The 20220-nt window shown below is 54.7% G+C and overlaps 1 protein-coding gene across 3 annotated transcripts; it reads right to left on the reverse strand.

Moving 5' to 3' along the window:
* Window positions 1-10313: 10313 nt before the first annotated feature.
* AP2S1 (adaptor related protein complex 2 subunit sigma 1) lies at window positions 10314-18962 on the reverse strand. Of its 3 annotated transcripts, none has more exons than XM_055145601.1 (5): window positions 18738-18962; window positions 14845-14994; window positions 12320-12500; window positions 10859-10918; window positions 10314-10652 (listed from the first exon to the last, which is right to left on the reverse strand). In XM_055145601.1, exons 2-5 carry the CDS (start codon window positions 14925-14927, stop codon window positions 10551-10553), a joined length of 426 nt encoding a protein of 141 aa, XP_055001576.1. In that variant the 5' UTR covers window positions 14928-14994; window positions 18738-18962; the 3' UTR covers window positions 10314-10550. The 3 variants fall into 3 exon arrangements, with proteins under 3 accessions (XP_055001576.1, XP_055001577.1, XP_004607767.1); XM_055145602.1 differs by having other exon boundaries at window positions 12320-12476; window positions 18738-18960; XM_004607710.3 differs by having other exon boundaries at window positions 12320-12433; window positions 18738-18945.
* Window positions 18963-20220: the final 1258 nt, after the last annotated feature.

Consider the following 20220-nt stretch of genomic DNA (forward strand, 5'->3'; position numbering starts at 1 on the left):
GTCTCTCTTGCTCCTTGTGCGGCCACTCACAATGGCTTCAGCACAGCCCCTTTCATCCCATCCTCAAAGGCTGTTCTGGGCGGATCCCAGCTTGGTGCCTCTGGCAGGCTGCAGGCCCAGGGCAAATGCTCTGAAGTGGCCACATCTGCAGCTGCCATGGAGCGGGTCAGCATAGGGTGGATCAGAGGGCTCAGCTCTGCCCAGCATGTGCATTCAGGGCACAGAATTGTGGGAGCCAGGCAGGGTGTAGGGCCAGCAAGGGCGCCCTTCACCTCCCTCACCTTCTGGGTGAGGCTTCCCTGAGTGTCCCACTACACTAATTACTAAAAAGAATCACCTTTTTGTTTGTTTGTTTGTTTGTTTGTGGGCCACACCCAGCAGTGCTCAGGAGTTACTCCTGGCTCTGCACTCAGGAATTTCTCCTGGCAGTGCTTGGAGGACCATATGCGATGCCGGGGATTGAATCTGGGTTGGCCTTGTGCAAGGAAAATACCTCCCCACTGTACTATCGCTCCAGCCCCCAGTTTTCCTTTAACAGGGACAAAGACATCTTCTGTTCAGGAGCTTGGGTGAAGGCTCAAAGGGCTGCAGCATGTGCACTGCATGTGGGAGGCCTGACTCTCACCCCAAAGGTCCCCAAGCACTGAGCTTAGAGTAGCCCCTGAGCATGCTAGGTGGGACCCCAAAACAAACAAAAGAATTTCGAGACCAGCGAGATGCTCAATGGGCGAAACGAGGCTGCCCTGTGTTTAATTCCTTTGTGGCCACTTTGTGGCCCCTGGAGCACCACCAGGAGCAACCATAGAGGAAAGAACTCCCCCACATCACCAGGCCTTCAAATAGACAAAACAAGAATAGCCCAGGGGCCAGAGTGATAGTCAATCAGGGAGGGCATTTGCCTTGAATATGGCTGACCTTGGGTTAGTCCCCGGCATCCATAGGGTCCCCTGAGCACCACCAGGAGTAATTCCTGAGTGCAGAGCCAGGAGTAGCCCCTGAGAATCTCTTGGTGTGATCTGAAAAACAAAACAACACAACACAAGAAAATACAATTAGTCCATGGACATGCTTTTCTCACATGAAGTCCTGTGTTTAAGCTTTGGGATCAGTGCCCCCCAAACAGCAATGACTGCAATCTTTGGGTGGGGCACACCAATGGTGTTCAGCACTTACTCCTGGCTCTGTGTTCAGGGATCACTCCTGGCAGAGCTCAGGGGACCAAGTGGGATGCCAGGGGTCAAACCCAGGTCAGCCATGTGCAAAGCAGGCGCCCTCTCCACGGCACTGTCACTCCCCAAACAATGCTCTCTGGAGTAGCTGTGCCATGCCAGCTGCTGGCCGGCAGGCCGAGGATGTGGTGGGAACAGAGCAGCGAGGTCGCAGGTCCCTGGAGCTGGCCCAGTTTATTCTCAGCAGCACCCGTGCTGGCTTCTCAGAAGCTGGAAGGTAAAATGAGACGAGGCGCAGGCTGGGAGCAGCGTCTGCCAGGACTGCTGTCCTCTGCTCAGTGTCAGAACGGGTGACATGAGACACCAGGGCACTGTTTTCATGGTTCAAGGCTTCCCGGATTCTAGGAAGCAGAGACGAGCACCAGACTGGGAGCAGAGAGCATGAGCTAGTGGTGGCATTATGATGGAAATAGACTATCTAATCTTTGGTTTTAGAATTGGTTTATAGAATGTCCTTTTTTTTTCTGCTTTTTGGGTCACACCTGGCCATGCACAGGGGTCACTCCTGGCTCTGCACTCAGGAATTACCCCTGGCGGTTCTCAGGGGACCCTATGGGATGCCGGGAACCAAACCCAGGTCGGCCATGTGCAAGGCAAATGTCCTACCTGCTGTGTTATCGCTCCAGCCCCATATAGAATATACTTTAAAGAGATGATTTTGCTTGTGGGGGAAGGTTTTTCTTTTCTTTTTTTTTGCTTTTTGGGTCACATCAGGTGATGCTTAGGGGTTACTCCCAGCTTTGCACTTAGGAATTACTCCTGGCGGTGCTCAGGAGACCATATGGCATGCTGTGTGCAAGGCAAACGCCTACCCGCTGTGCTATTGCTCTGGCCCTGGAAAGTTTAAAAAGGTTGCCCAACTTGTCTACACTGGGGATAAATTTCCCTGCTCCAAGCTAAGAAAAGGCTGATCTTAGGAAACTCCCTTAGCTGTACCGATAAGCTGCTATCCTGTGCATACGTCCATGTGTTACTTGAGCAGGAAGCAAAGTAATGATGAATTTGTGGTCATGCCTGATAAAAACAAACTCTGGGACCCCTGAGCTTTCTCTGAGGCCCAGTAGTTTGCTCAGCCAGTATAATAAATACCTCCTTCTTCCCCTGCCCGGAAAGTCCCTGTGAGCTTGGTAAAGGGAACATCCTCTTTTTTTTTCTTTTTTTGGGGGGAGGGGGCTCACACCCGGCGATGCACAGGGGTTACTTCTGGCTCTGCACTCAGGAATTACCCCTGGCGGTTCTCAGGGGACCCTATGGGATGCTGGGAATCAAACCTAGGTCGGCTGCATGCAAGGCGAACACTCTACCGGCTGTGCTATCGCTCCAGCCCCTGTATCTCTCTTTTTAAGTTTGCGGCCACCCCCAATGATCAGGAGTTACTCCTGGCTCTGTGCTCAAGGATAACTCCTGGTGGTGCTCGGGGGAACCTATGGGATTCCTGGGGATCAAACTGGGTCGGGCACATGCAAGTACTATCCGCTGTACTTCCTCTCGAGTCCCAACCTGTACCTCCACCTCCCCGAATCCTCCCTTTCACCCCCCACCTGTCAGTGCTCAGGGGCTTTTTCTGGTTTTGTGCTCAGGAGCTACCCGTGGTGGTGGTCAGGGGATGGTGTGTTGCAGGGATTGGTGGGGGGCGGGGGGCGGGAGGGTGGGGAGTGGGCAGAGTGGGGGGCCGGTGAGGGATTGAACCAGAGCCAGATGCATGCAAGACCATTGTCTGCCCCCCTCCCCCCCCGCCGTGCCATCTCTCCATTCTGTCACATCCCAATTGCAATAAGCAAGCGTGGTTCCTCGGGCTAATTAGAGGTTATCGTTGTTCGCTGAGCCAGTGACACTGGAAACAGAGTCTTCATTCTTGTGGTTTCCCTGCGCTGATGCCCAGCTGGCAAAATGAATCAAAAGGAAACAAAGCAAAGACAGGTGGGGCTGGAAACATGGGTCAAAGGGCTGACACGGGGATGGAAACGCCGGAACAGTCGTCAGGAGGGCGCTTCCCTTACACACAGCCTTTCCGGGCTCCATCCCTGGCACTGCACATGGTTCCCTGAACACCTCCAGGAGTGATCCCTGAGCAAGAGCTAGGAGTATTTCCTCAGCGCCTGGGTGTAGCCCCTCAAGACGACCCCTCCAAAACATAAAAGGGCTGGGGGGGCCGGAGTGATAGTACAGCAGGTAGGGCATTTTCCTTGCACATGGCCAACCTGGCTTTAATCCCTGGCATCCCATATGGTCATGTGAGCACTGCCAGGAGTAATTTCTGAGTGCAGAGCCAGGAGTAACCTCCAAGCATTTCCGGGTGTGACCCAGAAAGCAAATAAATAAATAATCAAAGAGCTGGAGCAGCATCTCAGGGTCCCCCAGGCATTCCTGGAAGCAACCTCCAAACACCAAGCGAGGAGTAGCCTCCTACACTGTGACCCCCAAACCAAAAGACAAGTGCCTAAGAGGGAAATCCTGGATTTTAGATTTTGGGGAGGCACCACTCATAGATAGGGAGATGTCTCTAGGGGCAGAAACAGGATCGATGTTGGGGCCCGAGTATCTGTGCAGGGGAGAGGACACCAGTCTTGCATGAGGAGCTTAATCCTCAGTTTGAATCCTGATATGGTCCCCTGAGCATTTCTGGGAGGGATCCCTGAGCTGGGAGTAGCCCCTGAAAATCACTGGAGGTGACCTTCCCCATAAAGGATCAAAGTTATGGGGCTGGAGCGATAGCACAGCGGGTAGGGCGTTTGCATTGCACAAGGCTGACCTGGGTTCGATTCCCAGCATCCCATAGGGTCCTCTGAGCACTACCAGGGGTAATTCCTGAGTGCAGAGCCAGGAGTGACCCCTGTGCATCGCTGGGTGTGACCCCAAAAGCAAAAATAAATAAATAAAAGGATCAAAGTTATGATCACCTGCTCCCGCAATAGATGAACTTGTAAAATATTCTGCCCATTGAAACCAGCCAGGCACAGGCAAACATTGCATGAGTCCAGAAGGGCCTAAAGGGGCAAATTCACAGAGAAAGTAGATGAGAGGTGACAGGGCTGGGGCAGGGGAAGGAGAGATGGGAAAATTCTGGGAAAGGACAGTTGCACAACATTTTGAGCATACTAAGTGCCAGGAAAATATGCATTTAAAAAAAAATGGTTCCCTTGGGGCTGGAGCGATAGCACAGCAGGTAGGGCATTTGCCTTGCACGCGGTCGAACTGAGTTCGATTCCCAGCATCCCATATGGTCCCCTGAGCACCGCCAGGGGTGATTCCTGAGTGCAGAGCCAGGAGTAACCCTTGTGCACCGCCAGATGTGACCCAAAAAGCAAAAAAAAAAAGGTCCCCAAAGGCAAGTTATAATATTAAAAAGTGAAAGTGAGTACTGTATTTCTGTTCTGGTTTTTCGTTTGGGGGCCACTCCCGGTGGTGGCGCTCAGGGCTCACTCCTAGCTCTGCTCTCTCAAGGATCATTCCAGGCAGGCGTGGAAAACTATGGGATGCTGGGACTCAACCTGGGTTGGCAAGTGCAAGGCAAGTGCTCTTCCCACTGCTAAATACACTAGGTTGTGTTTTTTTGTTTGTTTGTTTTTTGCTTTTTGGGTCATACCCAGTGATGCTCAGTGGTCTCTACTGACTCTGCACTCAGGAATGACTCCTGGAGGTACTCAGGGGACTATACGGGGTGCCAGGGATGGGAACCCAGGTTGGCCACGTGCAAGGCAAGTGCCCTCCCCTCTGGACTATGGCTCTGGCCCAGAGTGTACTGTATTTCTGAAGATCATGTGTAAAGACTATTGCAAGCAGTTCAAAGGCTGGAGCACGGACCTTGCTTGCAGGCGGTTTGGGTCTGATCTCAGTCAGCATCGAGTGCTCCCCTGAGCACTACCGGGTGCAGTCTCTTGAGCACTGAAGCCAAAGTCTCCTCTGAGCATGGTCAGCGTGGCCCCCCCCCAAATTAAGAGTAGCAATATGGCTCCCCATAGACTGCATTGCTGATGGGTGTGAAACCTGGGGTTTGGTTCCTGTCAACACACATGAATCAGAGGTTGGTGGGGCCTGAGCGATAGTTCAGCCATGAGGGAACTTGCTTTGCATATGACTGACCTAGGTCTCATTCCAGCATCCCAGATGGTCCCCTGAGAACTGCCAGGATTAATTCCTTCATGCAAAGTCAGGAATAACTCCTGAGCATAGCCAGATGTGGCCCAGAATCAAGAGAGAAAAGTTAAGGGTAGGGGCCGGAGCCATAGCACAGCAGGTAGGGTGTTGTTTGCCTTGCATGTGCCCGACCTGGGTTCAATCCCTGGCATACCATACAGTCTCCCGAGCACTGCCAGGAGTAATTCCTGAGTGCAGCATCAGGGGGAACCCCTGAGCACCACCAGATATGATGCAAAAAAGCCAAAAACAAATTAAAAAAAAAAAAAACAAAACAGAAGACCAAGTGAGCCCAGTGTGTGTTTTTCTCCCAGCCCTGTTGGGGGCATCGGATGGGGGCTCAGACCGTGAGGGGTGGGTACAGGATTGTACGTGTTGCCCAGTGCTCTGCCCTGGGCGAGGGCAGCGCAGGGAGACTGGCCGGGTGGGGCTGGCAGGAGGGCTCTGCGGCTGGGCTGGGCCAGCATCTGGGAGTCAGGACACCAGCCAGATAGATCCGTCTGGAGAGCGCCTGAGGGTGGTGCCGGCTGTGAAGAGGGCGGAGGTCATGGAAAAAGTGAGGGAGGAAGTCAGCTGGGACCAGGGGCCTGTTTCACTGACGGGTGCGTGGGAGCAGTGACGCCAGAGGCTGGAGCCTGAGGGCAGTGGGAGATCCAGGCTCCAGGGGCCTGAGTCTTTCTCTGAGTCCGTGGAGAGGCCCTAGAAGCAGGATCGGAAAGTCTGAGAAAACGAAGGAAGGCCTGGGGTCAGCCCCGCATCAGGGGCGGGCGAGGCGCAGATCAGGCTTTGCTCTATTTTTTTTTTTTTTTTTTTTTTTGTTTTTTGGGTCACACCCAGCGATGCTCAGGGGTTACTCCTGGCTTTGCACTCAGGAATTGCTCCTGGCAGTGCTTGGGGGACCATATGGGATGCCGGGGATCGAACCAGGGTCGGTCGCGTGCAAGGCAAACGCCCTACCCGCTGTGCTATCGCTCCGGCCCGGCTTTGCTCTATTTTTATCCCACATCAGTCTAATTCCACCCAAAGGGTATCTGGCAGGAATAGACCTCGGTCCTGGGATGCCACATCACCATGGCGACCACATCTTCATCACTTAGGGCCGAGAGTGAGGCCTGGCAATTATCTCCATGGCAACAGCCAGGCCTACCTCCTGGAGGGGGATGGCAATATCTTCACATGGACCAGCTGGGGTTTCTGCTACCCACCGACCCTCCTCCCTCCTCCAGGAAGCCTTCCTGGACTGTTCCCATTCTTTCCTTTCCCCCCACTGTGACATCTAACCTGGCTTGGGAACAGAGGGGAGCCACGTGGGGGAGGTGGGAGTAGAGGTTGTCTGAGAGATCATTCGAGAGATAGAGCAGCAGAAAAAACATCTATATAATTTGATTAACTCAACAAGCATGTGTTGATCCCCCCCCCCACTGCCAGGTACCACGAAATATGCCAACACCAAAGACAGTGATAAAGGAAACACACCCCAGGGGCCCTGGACCATAGTTCACCTGCCTGCAAGTGTAAGGCCCCGAGTTTGGTCTCTGCTGCAGCGCACGTGTGCCGAGGGTTGTCCTCAAGGGCCAAAGGCTCTATAATGTGGGGCCTCCCAGCCCTGCCACAAAAAGCGTGTGACAGCCTCACTCCCTGAAACACTGCCATCAAGTCTCCAAGGACAGCCGGAACTGCTCTGGGGTATTACAACAGTGTGGCTCCAGATTACGGCAACAAGAAGAGCAGCAAAGGGAAGGAACAGAAGAAAAAAGAAAGTCAGGGGCAAGAGACAGGACAGAGGGGCTGGAGCAATAGCACAGCGGGTAGTTTGCCTTGCATGCAGCTGACCCGGGTTCGATTCCCAGCATCCCATATGGTCCTCTGAGCACCGCCAGAGCTGATTTCTGAGTGCAGAGCCAGGAGTAACCCCTGTGCACCACCAGGTGTGACCCCCAAAAAAAAAGCAAAAAAAAAAAAAAAAAAGACAGGACAGAGGGTAGAACATTTGCCTCACAGGCAGCAGACCCCAGGCTGGAAGCCCAGTACTCACCTAGGGTTCCCCCACACACTGCCAGGAGAGGTCTCTGAGCACAGAGCCAGGAGTAAACCCTGAGCACTGCCAGGGGTAGCCTCCCACCCCCCCAAAAAAAATCAAAGAATGAGACAGAACCCCAGTCTTCTCAGAGCCTACACTGAAAGAGGGAGGTTGAGAGGCCACAAACAAGCAGTGACTATGTTTTTTTTGGGGGGCTCACACCTGGCAGTGCTCAGGGGTTACTCCTGACTCTGTGCTCTGGTGGTGTTCATAGGACCATATGGGATGCCAGGGATGTATTGGTCACTTGCAAGGCAAACGCCCTCCCCGCTCAACTATTATTGCTCTGACCCCAGCGACTACTTTTTTGACACTGAAAGAACAAGAAGCCGGTGGGTGGGAGTTGGAGTTACATTTCAGCCAATTATGGCAAGCAGATAATGGCCCCAGATGCACAGAGGCAGACTCCCCAGCCCCGGGGCAAGGTTCCCTTAGCTGCCCAGGCGGTCTTTGCTGATGCAATTAATTTAGACTCTGGAGATAAAGTGGGATAGAGCGATAGTACAGCAGGGTGGGCACTTGCCTGGCATGCGGCCAACCTGGGTTCAATCCCCAGCTTCCCGTAAGGTCCCCTGAGCACTGCCAGGAGTAATTCCTGAGTGCAGAGTATGCTCAGAGTTACTCCGCCAGGAGTAACCCGAGCATCACCGGGTGTGACCCAAAACAAAACCCACAAAATCCCTTGAGCACCGCCAGAGTGTTATGGGGGGCGATGGGGGGCCCCACACCACAGGCCTGAGTAGTGCTACTCCCATAGGGCCCTGTCATTAAACTGACCAAGAATCTCCAGTGAGTCCCCCAGGCCTGAGCACCACATGGGAACCCCCCACTCCACAATAAAAGAGAATGTCACGGGAACAATAGTACAGTGGGTAGGGCACAGGCCATGCCTCTGGCTGAGTTTGATCCCTGTCACTGTATAGTCCCCCAAGGCCCTCCAGAAATGAACCCCGAGTGCAGAGCCAAGAGGGACCCCTGAGCCATGGCCAGTGTGGGAACCAAAAAAAAAATCACAGAAGTTAAAAACTGAATAGAACTGGAGAGATAACAGAGCAGAGAGGGCATTTGGCTTGCATGTGAGTGACCTGGGTTTGACCATAGGGTCCCCCAAGCACTCCCAGGAGTTAATTCCTGAGTGCAGAACCAGGAGTAAGCCAAAACGACAAGTGAAAAATAAACAGAGACATCTTCTACATTATAGCTTTGCTCATATACATTGTTGCTTTTCTTTTGATTCTGTTTAGCTACATATATGAAATAGATGTTGCTTTACTTCAAGTATATTCCCATTTAAAGACACTTTATATATTATACATTGTTACTTTCTCACATATACAGAAGTTGCTTTGTTTCATGTATATTTCTATTTAAGGATTCTTTCTTTTTGTTTTTTGGGTCACACCCTGCGATGCACAGGGGTCACTCCTTGCTCTGCACTCAGGAATTACCCCTGGCAGTGCTTAGGGGACCATATGGGATGCTGGGAATCGAACCTGGGTCAGCCGCGTACAAGGCAAATACCCTACCCGCTGTGCTATTGCTCCAGCCCCTTAAAAGATTCTTTATATGGGGCTGGAGAGACAGTGTAGCCAGGAGAGCGCTTCCTTTACAAGCAACCAATCTGGTTCAATTACTGGCATCCCACAGGGTCCCCTGAGCACCGCCAGGAATAATTCCTGAGTGCAGAGCCAGGAGCCAGCCCTGAGCATCCTGGGGTGTGGTCCAAAAACTGAAATTATTGCTTTATTTCACTGGTTCTATTTAAAGACTTCTTATTCAAGGTATTGTTGTTTTGCTCACATGTACATTGTTGCTTTGTTTAATGTGTATTTCTATTTAAAAGCACTTCATAGGGCCAGGAAAGAGAATACAGTGGTTAAATCTGGTTCCATCCCAGCACTTCATATGGTCCCCCTGATCCCCGCCAGAAGTAATCCCTGAGTGCAGAGCTTGGAGTAAGCCCTGAGCGCTTGGGGTATAGCCCCAAAGCAAAACAAAAACAAAACCAACACTCAGTATTCAACTGCTCGGTGAGACTGCAGCTCGGCCTCCCTCTTAAAGAGGGCGACAAGCTTGTCGTTTCATGATGACACAGTTCACAGAGCAGAGACGGAGACTCTCCACGGAAGATCGCTCACTGGCCTCCCATCATCCATCTACCCACCCACCCTCCCATCCATCCTTTATCCATCCAGATTCCCATCCTTCCATCACCCATCAACCCACCCATCTACCCTTCCATCCATCCACTCTTCCTCCCATTCATCATCCATCCACGCACCCATCCCTCCACCAAATGCCACTTATCCATTGCCCTGTCTAATTAACATAACAGTCCACCGTCTGGCCACCTGACCTCCCATCCATCTCTCTTCATCCTCTCTTCCTGCTTCTTTCCAGGCCTCACCTTTCTGTGCTCTCCTGCTGTGCCACCCCCTGGGCACTCAGGCAAGTTCCCACACCCCTGAGAAAGGTAGGGTGCCTCAGTACCAGTAGGACTTGAGGTGACGCCAGGCCTTTTTGATTCAAGGGGGTCGGGCTGGTTTCTCAGCTACACCATGGGGGCAGGTGCTGTCTGAGGCGCTGCTGCAGGGACGGTCCCTCCCAACAAGGTGGTGACAGTGCCCTGACTCCATGAGGACAGGAGGCCATTGGGCACTGGCAAATCATGGCTTTAGGCATGAGTGCTCTGGGTGCCTCTGAGTGGCCCCGAACTGGGGGTTTGGGGGGTGCGGTGTGGGGGGACTGATGGAGGGGAGCTGTGTGGTCAGGGCAGGGAAGAGGGGTGCTAGGGGGTTTCTGCAAATGGGGGGCCGTGACAAGGACAGTAGGGCCCTTGGAGGGGCACAGGCAAGGCTGCAGAGATGTGACCAGGCAGGACCACGGGTTTATTGGGGGCTCCACGCAGCACATCACGGCATCACACCACAACGGCACAGCGACTCGGCAGACAGGGCAGCCTCAGCCCACGCAGGGCGGGGGGACCCCGACTGCTCCCATGTGACCCAGGCCCAGCTGGGATCCCTCCTCCGGGGCAGCTGAGGGAGGGGGAAGCAGGCAGGCGAGTCCGGGCAGGGGCGGAGGTGGGGGGGCCCCCGGCGGGGTCACTCCAGCGACTGCAGCATCAGCAGCTGCTTCAGCACCTTAGTCTGGCTCGTCTCGCGGATCTCGCCCGCCAGGAACATCTCGTCCACGACCGTGTAGACCTGGGGGCGGGGAGACCGAGGGGGTGTGTGCCTGAGTGCGTGCCTGGGCTTGCACCAGCCCAGCACTGAGCCACCCGTTGGCCCAGCATGGTCCCTGGGCCCCCTGTTTGGAAGACCCCCGCCACCTCCAAAGACATAAAAGGGGCAAACCCAGGTAGAGGGGTGACCAGCATCCTACCCAGTTACCCCTCTTCCCGGGTGCCCACCTTGTAGAAGTTGAAGACCAGGTCCAGTTCACAGACGTTGTGGAAATACTCATTGAGGACCTGCGGGAGAAAGGGGTAGGAGGCATGAAGAGGGAGGAGAGGGAGAGAGGGAGAGGGAGAAGTAGGGACAGAGAGAGGCAGGGGCGGGGGGGCGGGGAGCGATGGGCAGGGGAGGCCGGAACTCAGCACAAGAGAGAGAGTGAGCAAGAATGAAGATTACCCTGAAGGAGAGCCAGGCAGAGGCTGCAGGGAGAGAGCTTGTGAGAACCCCGAGTCTGACCTGCACTCTGGGGCCCCCAAGTATCACCACGGAGTGACACCCCCCAAAAAAAGATACTTAAAAAAAAGGGCCTAAGACAAGGCTCTCTGGAGAGATAGTACAGGGGTTAAGACTTGCCTTGGGGGCTGGATCGGGTAGGGCATTTGCTTTGCATGCAGCTGACCTGGGTTCGATTCCCAGTATCCCATAGGGTCCCCTGAGCACTGCCAGGAATAATTCCTGAGTGCAGAGCCAGGAGTAACTTCTGTGCATTGCCGGGTGTGACCCAAAAAGCAAAAAAATAGGGGCTGGAGCAATAGCACAGCGGGTAGGGTGTTTGCCTCGCACGCGGCCGACCCGAGTTCGATTCCCAGCATCCCATATGGTCCCCTGATCACTGCCAGGAGTAACTCCTGAGTGCAAAGCCTGGAGGTAACCCCTGTGCATAGCCGGGTGTGATCCAAAAAGAAAAAAAAAAAACCAAAAAGCAAAAATATAAAAATAAAAAAGACTTGTCTTGGAGGGCCAGAGAGGTAGTCTAGTGAGGAAAGCACTTGTCTTGCACATGGAAGACCCCAGTTCGATCCCTATAGGGTCCCCTCAGGGCTCACCCCTGAGCCCGTTTGGAGTGATCCTTGAGCGCAGAGCCAGGAGTAAGCCCTGAGCACTGCTGGGTGAGAACCCCAAGAAATAAAACAAGGGGACAAAATAATAGTACAGCGGGGAGGGCATTTGCTTTGCACACAGCCGAGTTGGGTTCAATCCTCAGCATCCTATACACCGCCACCCCATATGGTCCCAAGTCCCACCAGGAGTAATTCCTGAATGCAGAACCAGGAGAAATCCCTGAACACTGCCAGGTGTGGTCCCAAAACAAAAACCAAAAAGAGACTTGCCTTGCAGGAAGCGGATCCCTGTCCCCCCCGCACTGCGTACCTCCAGGGGCTGCTCCTGAGCCTGCAGCAGCCCCTGAGCACAGCCAGGTGTGACCGAAATTAACCCAGATCCCCATCCCACACGGTGAAAAAGAGACTGAGGCTCAGGGAGAGAGGCCAGAGGCAGTGGGCGAGAGCATGTGCGGGCGGGAAGGGGCACCTGTGTGTGCAGGTGGGAGGAGCAGAGGTGCAGGCAGCGAGCACTGTGCGTATGGGGGGGCGGGGGGGAAAAGCAGGAGTGCAGGCGGGGAGCACCAGCACACATACCTCCACGAAGTTGTGGATGGCCTCCAGGTAGGCCAGATTGTTGTCATTGACGTCCACGCAGATGCAGAAGTAGAGGCCGGCGTAGCGGCGGTAAATGATCTTGAAGTTTCTGAACTGCGGGCCGGAGAGACTGTCAGAGGCAGGAAAGGGCCGGGACCTGCCGAGCCAGGCAGCGAGGGGCCTGAGAACAGAGGCCTGCTGTCCTGCTGGGCTCCCAGAGGCCCGGCCCTGCAGCCTGCCCTGTGTGGGGGATCCGGCAGGGAGGGAGGCTGCTGGGGCCCAGGACCTGCCCCTCGAGAGCTACCAGTCCAGGGACACTGGCTCCGCTCCACCTGGCCTAAGCATCTGAGAGGGCTTTCTGGAGGAGGGGGAATCTGAACTGAGTTCCGGACACTCAGACAGGAGCTTGGGAGCAGGAAGACTGAGCAGGGTGATCAGAGCCGGGGGTGGTGCAGGCAGCAGATGCAAAGACAGGCTGACTGGTGGCCAAAGCACAGGGCCGCCCCGCCTAAATCTGAATGAGAAGCCAGAGTGATAGGACAGTAGGGAGGGCGTTGGCCTTGCATTCAGCCAACCCATGTTCAATCCCCGGCATCTCAAAGGGTTCCCCGAGCACCACCAGGCGTGATTCCTGGTGCAGAGCCGGGAGTAAGTCCTTTGCATCGCCAGGCATGGCCCCAAAACTAAATAAATAAAAATAAAATTAAAAAAAAAAACAAAAAAATACAAAAACTGAAAATCTGAACCACTACTGAAAATCTGAACTGTTGTGTGTTGCCACCTGGTGGCCACCACAAGAGCCAACATGCGTCTTTAAATCCACCGTGGGTGGGTGGTGGGAGTGCTCTTGAACACGCTTGGGGGTGCCTAAGCCAGACATCAGGCATAGAGAGTGGGGATCAGTCATGCTGGAGACCCCAGGGCCAGCTCTGTGGTACTCAGGGACTTTTCACTTCTTTTTGTTTGGAGGGGTTTTGGGGTCCTACCCAATGTGGGGAACTCTAAAGCTTCAAGGGCTGGAAATTGGGTGTCCCACGTGTAAAGTCTGGCTAACTCCAGTTCGATCCCTGGCACTGCATAAGGTCCCCTAAGCACAGAGCCAGCAGCATGTCCTCCCCCAGGTTTGGTGACCACCGTAACCTGGCAGGCAGCCCCAGTGGGAGCACTTCAGTCGGATGGCAGGGAAGGCAAATACCCCAGGGTTAAAGGTGGGACCTGTTCCAAGGAAAGTGGCGGAGGGGGGGGATTAAGGGGGGCTCCAGGGGCCTCTGCCTGCATGCCCGAGGCTGGTGAGACTGGGCTGGGATCTGGGATGAGTCAGCTCTGGGGTACCGCCACCCCATGTGACCCCGGCAGGGGATCAAAACAGGATAAAGAACAGGCGGGACATCTGAGAGGGGTGCAGGGAGACGGGCGTGACTGCTGTGATATCGAGAAAAGGAGACAGTGAAGGTTCACATAAGGGCCCCATGGCCTCAGGGGGCCCGAGACAAGGCTCAAAGGACAAGAATGTGGATCAGGCATGTGGGCGCCCTGGGTTCCAACCCCACATCAAGCCGAGACTTTCCCCTAACTCAGGGCTGGCATATGTGACCCCAAATTCAAAAAGTAATCGTGTGTGTGCGCGCCTGCACGCGCTTACTGTGGTCTTACTGTATTGTTAGAAGTTGGGAAAGAAGCTCCTCCATCTTTTTTCCCTAGGATTGCTTTGGCTATTTTTTATCAAATGTTGGGGCCACCAGAGTGTGACCCCAGAACAAAATTAAGTGAATTCTGGGGCAGGGAGATAGATGGGAAGGTTGGAGCATGCGCCCAGCAGGCGTGAGGCCGAAGTTCAATCCCCAGCACCACAGGAAGCCCAAGTGTCATGCAGCTGGGGCCCCTGCACCCCTGAACCTGGACAGGTACTGCCATCCCACATTTCACCATAGGAGACCCCCAAGCTTGCAGGCACCACTGGGGGAGGCTAATACCCCCCTAAAAAAATAAAAATAAAAAGCCACACAGAAGTGTTGTATGTGGGGCTGAAGCGATAGCACAGCGGGTAGGGCGTTTGCCTTGCATGTGGCCGACACGGGTTCAATTTCCAGCATCCCATATGGCGCTCCAGTACTGCCAGGAGCAATTCCTGAGTGCGGAGCCAGGAGTAAGCCCTGAGCATTGCTGGGTGTGACAAAAAAAAAAAAGTGTTGTATGCATGATTTTTCAATTGTGTAGGATGGGAGGGTGATGGCGGTTGAGAACTGGACAGGTGACTCGGTGCACATGTGCTGGGAGCAGGGATGTGGGAGGTGCGAGGCATAGTGGTTCAGTAGACGCAGTGCGGGGTGCATGGAGCGGGGATGGGGTGGCACAGGGCACAAGGGTGCACCAGGGGCAGGGAGGGGGGTGGCACAGTGCAGGGGTGTGTCAGAAGTAGGGGTGGAGGTGGTGCGAGGCTCAGAGGTGCACCAAAAGTAGGGGTGGGGGGTGATGTGGGGTGCAGGGACTGGAGGGTGCAGGGTGCAGGGGTGCACGGGGCTTACCTCCACAAAGTTGGTGTGTTTGGCGTCCCGGACAGTGACCACCGCGTGTACCTCCTCGATGAGCTTCTGCTTCTCGTCGTCATCAAACTGCATGTACCACTTGGCCAGGCGCGTCTTGCCCGCCCGGTTCTGGATGAGGATGAAGCGGATCTGGGGGGTGTAGCAAGGGGTGGAAGGCGTGATGGGGACAGGCCATGTGGGTGGGGTGGCCTCCCTCCCCAGCCCCACCCAGCCCAGCCTTTCCAGCATGGCCCTGATGGCCAGGGGAGTCCCTAAAACTCCAGGGGAGCACAGGCCACAGGTAGCCATGGCCTATGCCTGTACCCCACAGCCGATGGACAGATGGCCCCAGGCAGGAGAGCCTCCAAGCCTCTGTTTCCTGATCTAGCAAAACAAGGTTCCTTAGAAGGCCCAGGACCCTCCTCCCGACCCCCCGAGTGTGTCTCAGGCTCAGCTCTCCCAGGCCATAGTACAGCAGGGAGGATGTTTACCTTGTTTACTGCTGACCCAGGTTCCATCCTGGGCATCCCATATGTTCTCCTGAGCACCACCAGGAGTAATTCTGGAGTGCAGAGCCAGGAGTAAGCCCTGAGCAGCCCTGGGTATGGCTCAACGAACCAACCAAACAAACAAAAAACCCTAAGCTCTCTCAGCGTTGCACCACGCTTGGCGCTTGGTGCAGTTTTGAAGGCTGACACTTCACAAACTTAGTTCCATAGCTCATCCTTTGCAGGACTTGGAAAGAGCCTTAAGTCTTGGTCCTGCCATCGATGTTCTTGTCACAGAACTTGAGACATTGAGCTCTTCACATACAAATGAAATTTGTCCCAGGAAAAGACACAACAGCTCAAGGATTGATGGTAAGTTTGTAGGAGTGGGCAGAAAGGGCAACTATGAACATGCCCAACACCCCAGAAAAGAAACCCCTCGCCTGTTAGCAGTCATCTCCTACCCCCCACCCCCTGATATTTGGGATTTATTTGGGGGCTACACCCCAAAGTACACAGAGGCGACTTTGGTGCAGGGCTCAGGGTCAACCCTGGTGGTGCTCAGGGATGCGGGACCAGGGATGGAGTCTGGGACTTCAGCCTGTGCTCAGCTCTCTGGGCATCTTCCCATGTTTCTCCATCTTTTTTCTCTTGGTGGACCAACCTTACACCTGATATCACAAAAGCAGCTGCAAGATACAAAAGTATCTCCCGCATTTGGCATCTTAGTCAGCATCCTTTATTTATTTTTGGTGGTGGGATGGTTTACACCCATCAGTGCTGAGGGGCTACTCTCAGCAAATTTGTCAGGAGTTACTCTCAGTGACGCTGAAGGGAACAGGCAGTGCTGGGGTCCGAACCCGGGCCTGCTGTATGCAGAGTCTGGACACCAGCCCTCTGTGCTCAGAGCCCCTCCCTGGTTTCTTAGCAGTGCCATCTTGAACTTCACCCACACAGTCGGTCATCAGCTGCTACTTCCCATAGGTTTCTGGCTGGGCTATGCCGCTTCCCTTGATCTCATTTCCTTTTCCTTTTGGGGCCATGTCCTGCTATGCCCAGGGCTTAGCCCTGGCTCTGAGCTCAGGGATCACTTGCGACAGGACATGGAAGACGGGATGGGACACAGGGAGTGAACCTGGTTGGCCCTATCCACTATACTATCACTCCGGCCCCTCATCTATTTTTCTCCATTAATAGACACTGATGGGCTGGAGCGATAGCACAGCAGGTAGGGCGTTTGCCTTGCAAGCGACCAACCCGGGTTTGATTCCCACGTCCCTCTCGGAGAGCCTGGCAAGCTACCAAGAGTATCCCGCCTACACGGCAGAGCCTGGCAAGCTCCCTGTGGCATGATCGATATGCCAAAAACAGTAACAAGTCTCACAATGGAGACGTTACTGGTGCCCGCTTGAAGAAATTGATGAGCAATGGGATGACAGTGACAGTGACAATAGACACTGATAAACAGTGTTTGTTTTACAACCCAGCAGTGCTCAGGGGTTACTCCTGACTCTGGACTCAGGCATAACTCCCAATGCTCGAGGGATCCTATGGAATGCCAGGGATGGAACCCGGGTTGGTCGTGTGCCAGGCAAACGCCCTTCCAGCTGTACTATGGCTTCAGGTCCCCACTGATGGGCAGTTGATTGCTTCTGCTCTTGGGTGATTAGGAAGAATGCAGCTATGAATACTCCAATATTAACTCTGCTGCTGGCTTTGTCTTCATTTCCCTGGAATACCTGTGTAGAATTGCTGGGTCATGTCTAGCTTTTTCTAGAACTGCTCAATTGTTTAAGCATATGTGCCTAGTTTTTGTTTGGGGGGCAGGGGCACACCCAGCTGTGCTCAGGGCTTCCTCCTGGCTCTGCACTCAGAGATCATTCCTGGAGGTGCTGGGGGGACCTATGGGATGCTGAGGATCAAGTCTGGGTTGGCAGCAAATCTGGGAAGCCTTTGGTACAGTTCTAGATGAAGGCTCTGAGGAAAGGCGCCCTCAGGACCAGAGCTGGGGAACTGTCCCAAAATGCCCCACTATCCCCCTGGGGGAAGATCCCATCCTTCCCTGGGCCTCAGGCGCTTTCCCAGCCTCATTCTCCACATACCCCAGCCGCCCTTCCCCCCAGCAGGAAACAGGAAGTTACACTTGACTTCCAAGAACCCCTGAGCCAGGGGGGAAAATGCTGAACCAGGAGAAAAGTTCTTCCTAGCAGACCCAGGCATGCTGGCCAGGAAGGAAAGGGCACAGAGTGGGGCAGGATGGAGTGACTGTCTGGCTGCAGCAGACAAATGCACCCAGAAGACAATCACAAGAACGATTACAGAGTTAGCATAACGCCCGGCTGTGTATCCTGCGGTGCCCCCCCCCCTCCGCCCGCCTCCTTCATGGCTTTCACTCCTGTCTTCCTGCTTCTCTCCCAGTCACTGACTCTCCAATTCAGGGTCTCTGTCCTGAGAATTCTCGTTCATCCCACAACCTCGGGGCTCCAAGGCCCCGTGCCCTGGTATGGGTTCTCTTCCACCCTCCACTTGCTCTGTTTCTGGACCCTCTCTACGGGCTTAGAAGAGGGTCTGAGCCCAGAGATTTTGTGGTGCTGGGGATGGAGCCCTGAACCCCCTGCCTGGCCCTCAATCAATTGGGGCACTCCCTTCTCTGACTTCAGGCTTGCCTCCCCCAACCCCGCCCCGTTCCTGTCCCAAAGGTCACATCTGGCTTCCAAAGCCCAAACTTGGGGAGACCTCCCCTTGCAGTGATACCCTGCCCCATTCACCCCTTTTCCCAGATCCTTGGCCAAAGAATCCTTTCTCCAATACCGAGGGGGGTACGGGGATATGGATGCCAAGGCAACGTCCTGATCTTCAAAACTGCCCCCTTAGTTCCTTTCATGTCTGCGCCTCAATCTCTCTACCTACAGCCATCCCGACCCTGGTCCCGGGCCCTGCAACTGCTACTTCCGGTCTCCAGTGCCCACCTGGCTCCTCCTCCGTAGATTCGAGATCTATCCACCCTCCCGCCCACCCCTGCTCTTAGCCCGCTTCGCGCCAACCCGGGGTCTGCCATTCTCCAGGGTGCGGGGCGCACACTTCTGGGGGCGTCCCCTCTTCTCCGTTTCCTCAGGTTCACCCCTGGGACCCTGCCTCTCACGTCCCCCGGCCGCCCGGCCTTGCCCCCCGCCCCGGCATCTGGTCTCCAATGTGCCCCTCGCTTCGAGACCCCCTCGGGGCACACCCGTGCCCCAGAATCCCCGCGCAGTTCCCGGCCTTTCACGGGCTCCGAGCCCGAGAGCCCACGCCCGGCCACACCAACGCACAGCGGCAGGGGGGCTAGTCCAGCAGCCCGCCGAGTTTCGGGTCGCCGCACGTGGACCCACCCTCTGCCCGTCCCCGGCGTGGGCGCGCCCCCGTTACCATGGCGACCCCTGTCCGGACCCCAGCGGCCCAGGTCCCACGGCTTCTGGGCGGCTCCGGCTCAGGCTGCAGTTGGGGGACCCGGGGCTAGAGCGGACTTCCGACAACGGAACCCGCCGGCCTCTGGCGCACAGCCCTCTGGGAATTGTAGTCTCAAGGATGGGTGCACTCGTTGGGCTGGCGCGTCGGGGAAGCGGCTCGACCCCACTTCCCAACATGAAGCGCGACTGTCTCTGCCCACCAAGTGCATGCTGGGTGTTGTGGCGGACTCTGCTCAGGTCAGGGGCGGCCTCCGGCCAGGAGTGCGTTGCATTCTGGGAAACGTAGTTCCCATCTCTTCTCCCGGACGATGGCTTGCTCAGAACTCTACTCTTTTTTTATTTTGCTTTTTTTTTTGGGGGGGGGGTCACACCCGGCGATGCTCAGGGGTTACTCCTGGCTTATGCACTCAGGAATTATCCCACCTGGCGGTGCTCAGGGGACCACATGGGATGCTGGGAATCGAACCCGGGTTGGCCGCGTGCAAGGCAAACGCCCTACCCGCTGTGCTATCACTCCAGCCCCTCATTTTCTTTTTAGCTTTTGGACCATGCCCGCTAGTGCGAACTGTAATATTAAATAACGGACATGGTCCAGGGCGATAGTACAGTGGGTAAGGCTTTACATCTTGGGCATTCTGTATGGTCCCCCAAGCAACGCCAGGAATGATTCCTGAGAGCAAAGACAGGGTATCCCCTGAGTATCTCCGAGTGTAGCCCCCAAACAAACCTAACTAAATAATTAACAACTGAGAAATTGGGATTGGCATTTTTCTGCTCACCCTACACTCTGTACTCTCTGGTCCCCTCACCTCCATTTTTTTTTTCTTTTTGGTTTTTGGACCACTCCCAGCTATGCTCAGGGCTTACTCATGGGCCTTGATGCTCAGGGTTTGCTCCTGGCTCGAGAGATAGTACAGTGGGTAGGGTGCTTGTTTGCGCTCAGCTGTCCTGGTTCGATCCCCAACACCTTTTAGGATGTCCCAAAACTGCCAAGAGTGATTCCTGAGCAGAGAGCTGGTAGTAAGCCCTGAGCACTGCCTTGTGTGACAAAAAAAATCAATCAATAAAAAAATACTAAGCAGGGGCTGGAGTGATAGCACAGCGGGTAGGGCATTTGCCTTGCACGCGGCCAACCCGGGTTCAAATCCCAGCATCCCATATGGTCCCCTGAGCACCGCCAGGAGTAATTCCTGAGTGCAGAGCCAGGAGTAACCCCTGTGCATCGCCAGGTGTGACCCAAAAATAAAAAAAAAAAATACTAAGCAAAGAACAAAAGCATGTAATCATGCCGTACTACTGTGGGTTGGGAGTGTGGGAGCAATGTAGCTTGGTTGTGGCTTGGAGTCTCCCAGGATTAACCTGTCAGCCAGCTGTCAGCTTCCGTGCAATCACTTATTTTTTTTAAAGAGATCATAGCCTGGTGCTATCAAAATCAAAATCTT

The sequence above is a fragment of the Sorex araneus genome, chromosome 8 (genome assembly GCF_027595985.1).
Source record: "Sorex araneus isolate mSorAra2 chromosome 8, mSorAra2.pri, whole genome shotgun sequence".
Lineage (NCBI taxonomy): Eukaryota > Metazoa > Chordata > Mammalia > Eulipotyphla > Soricidae > Sorex > Sorex araneus.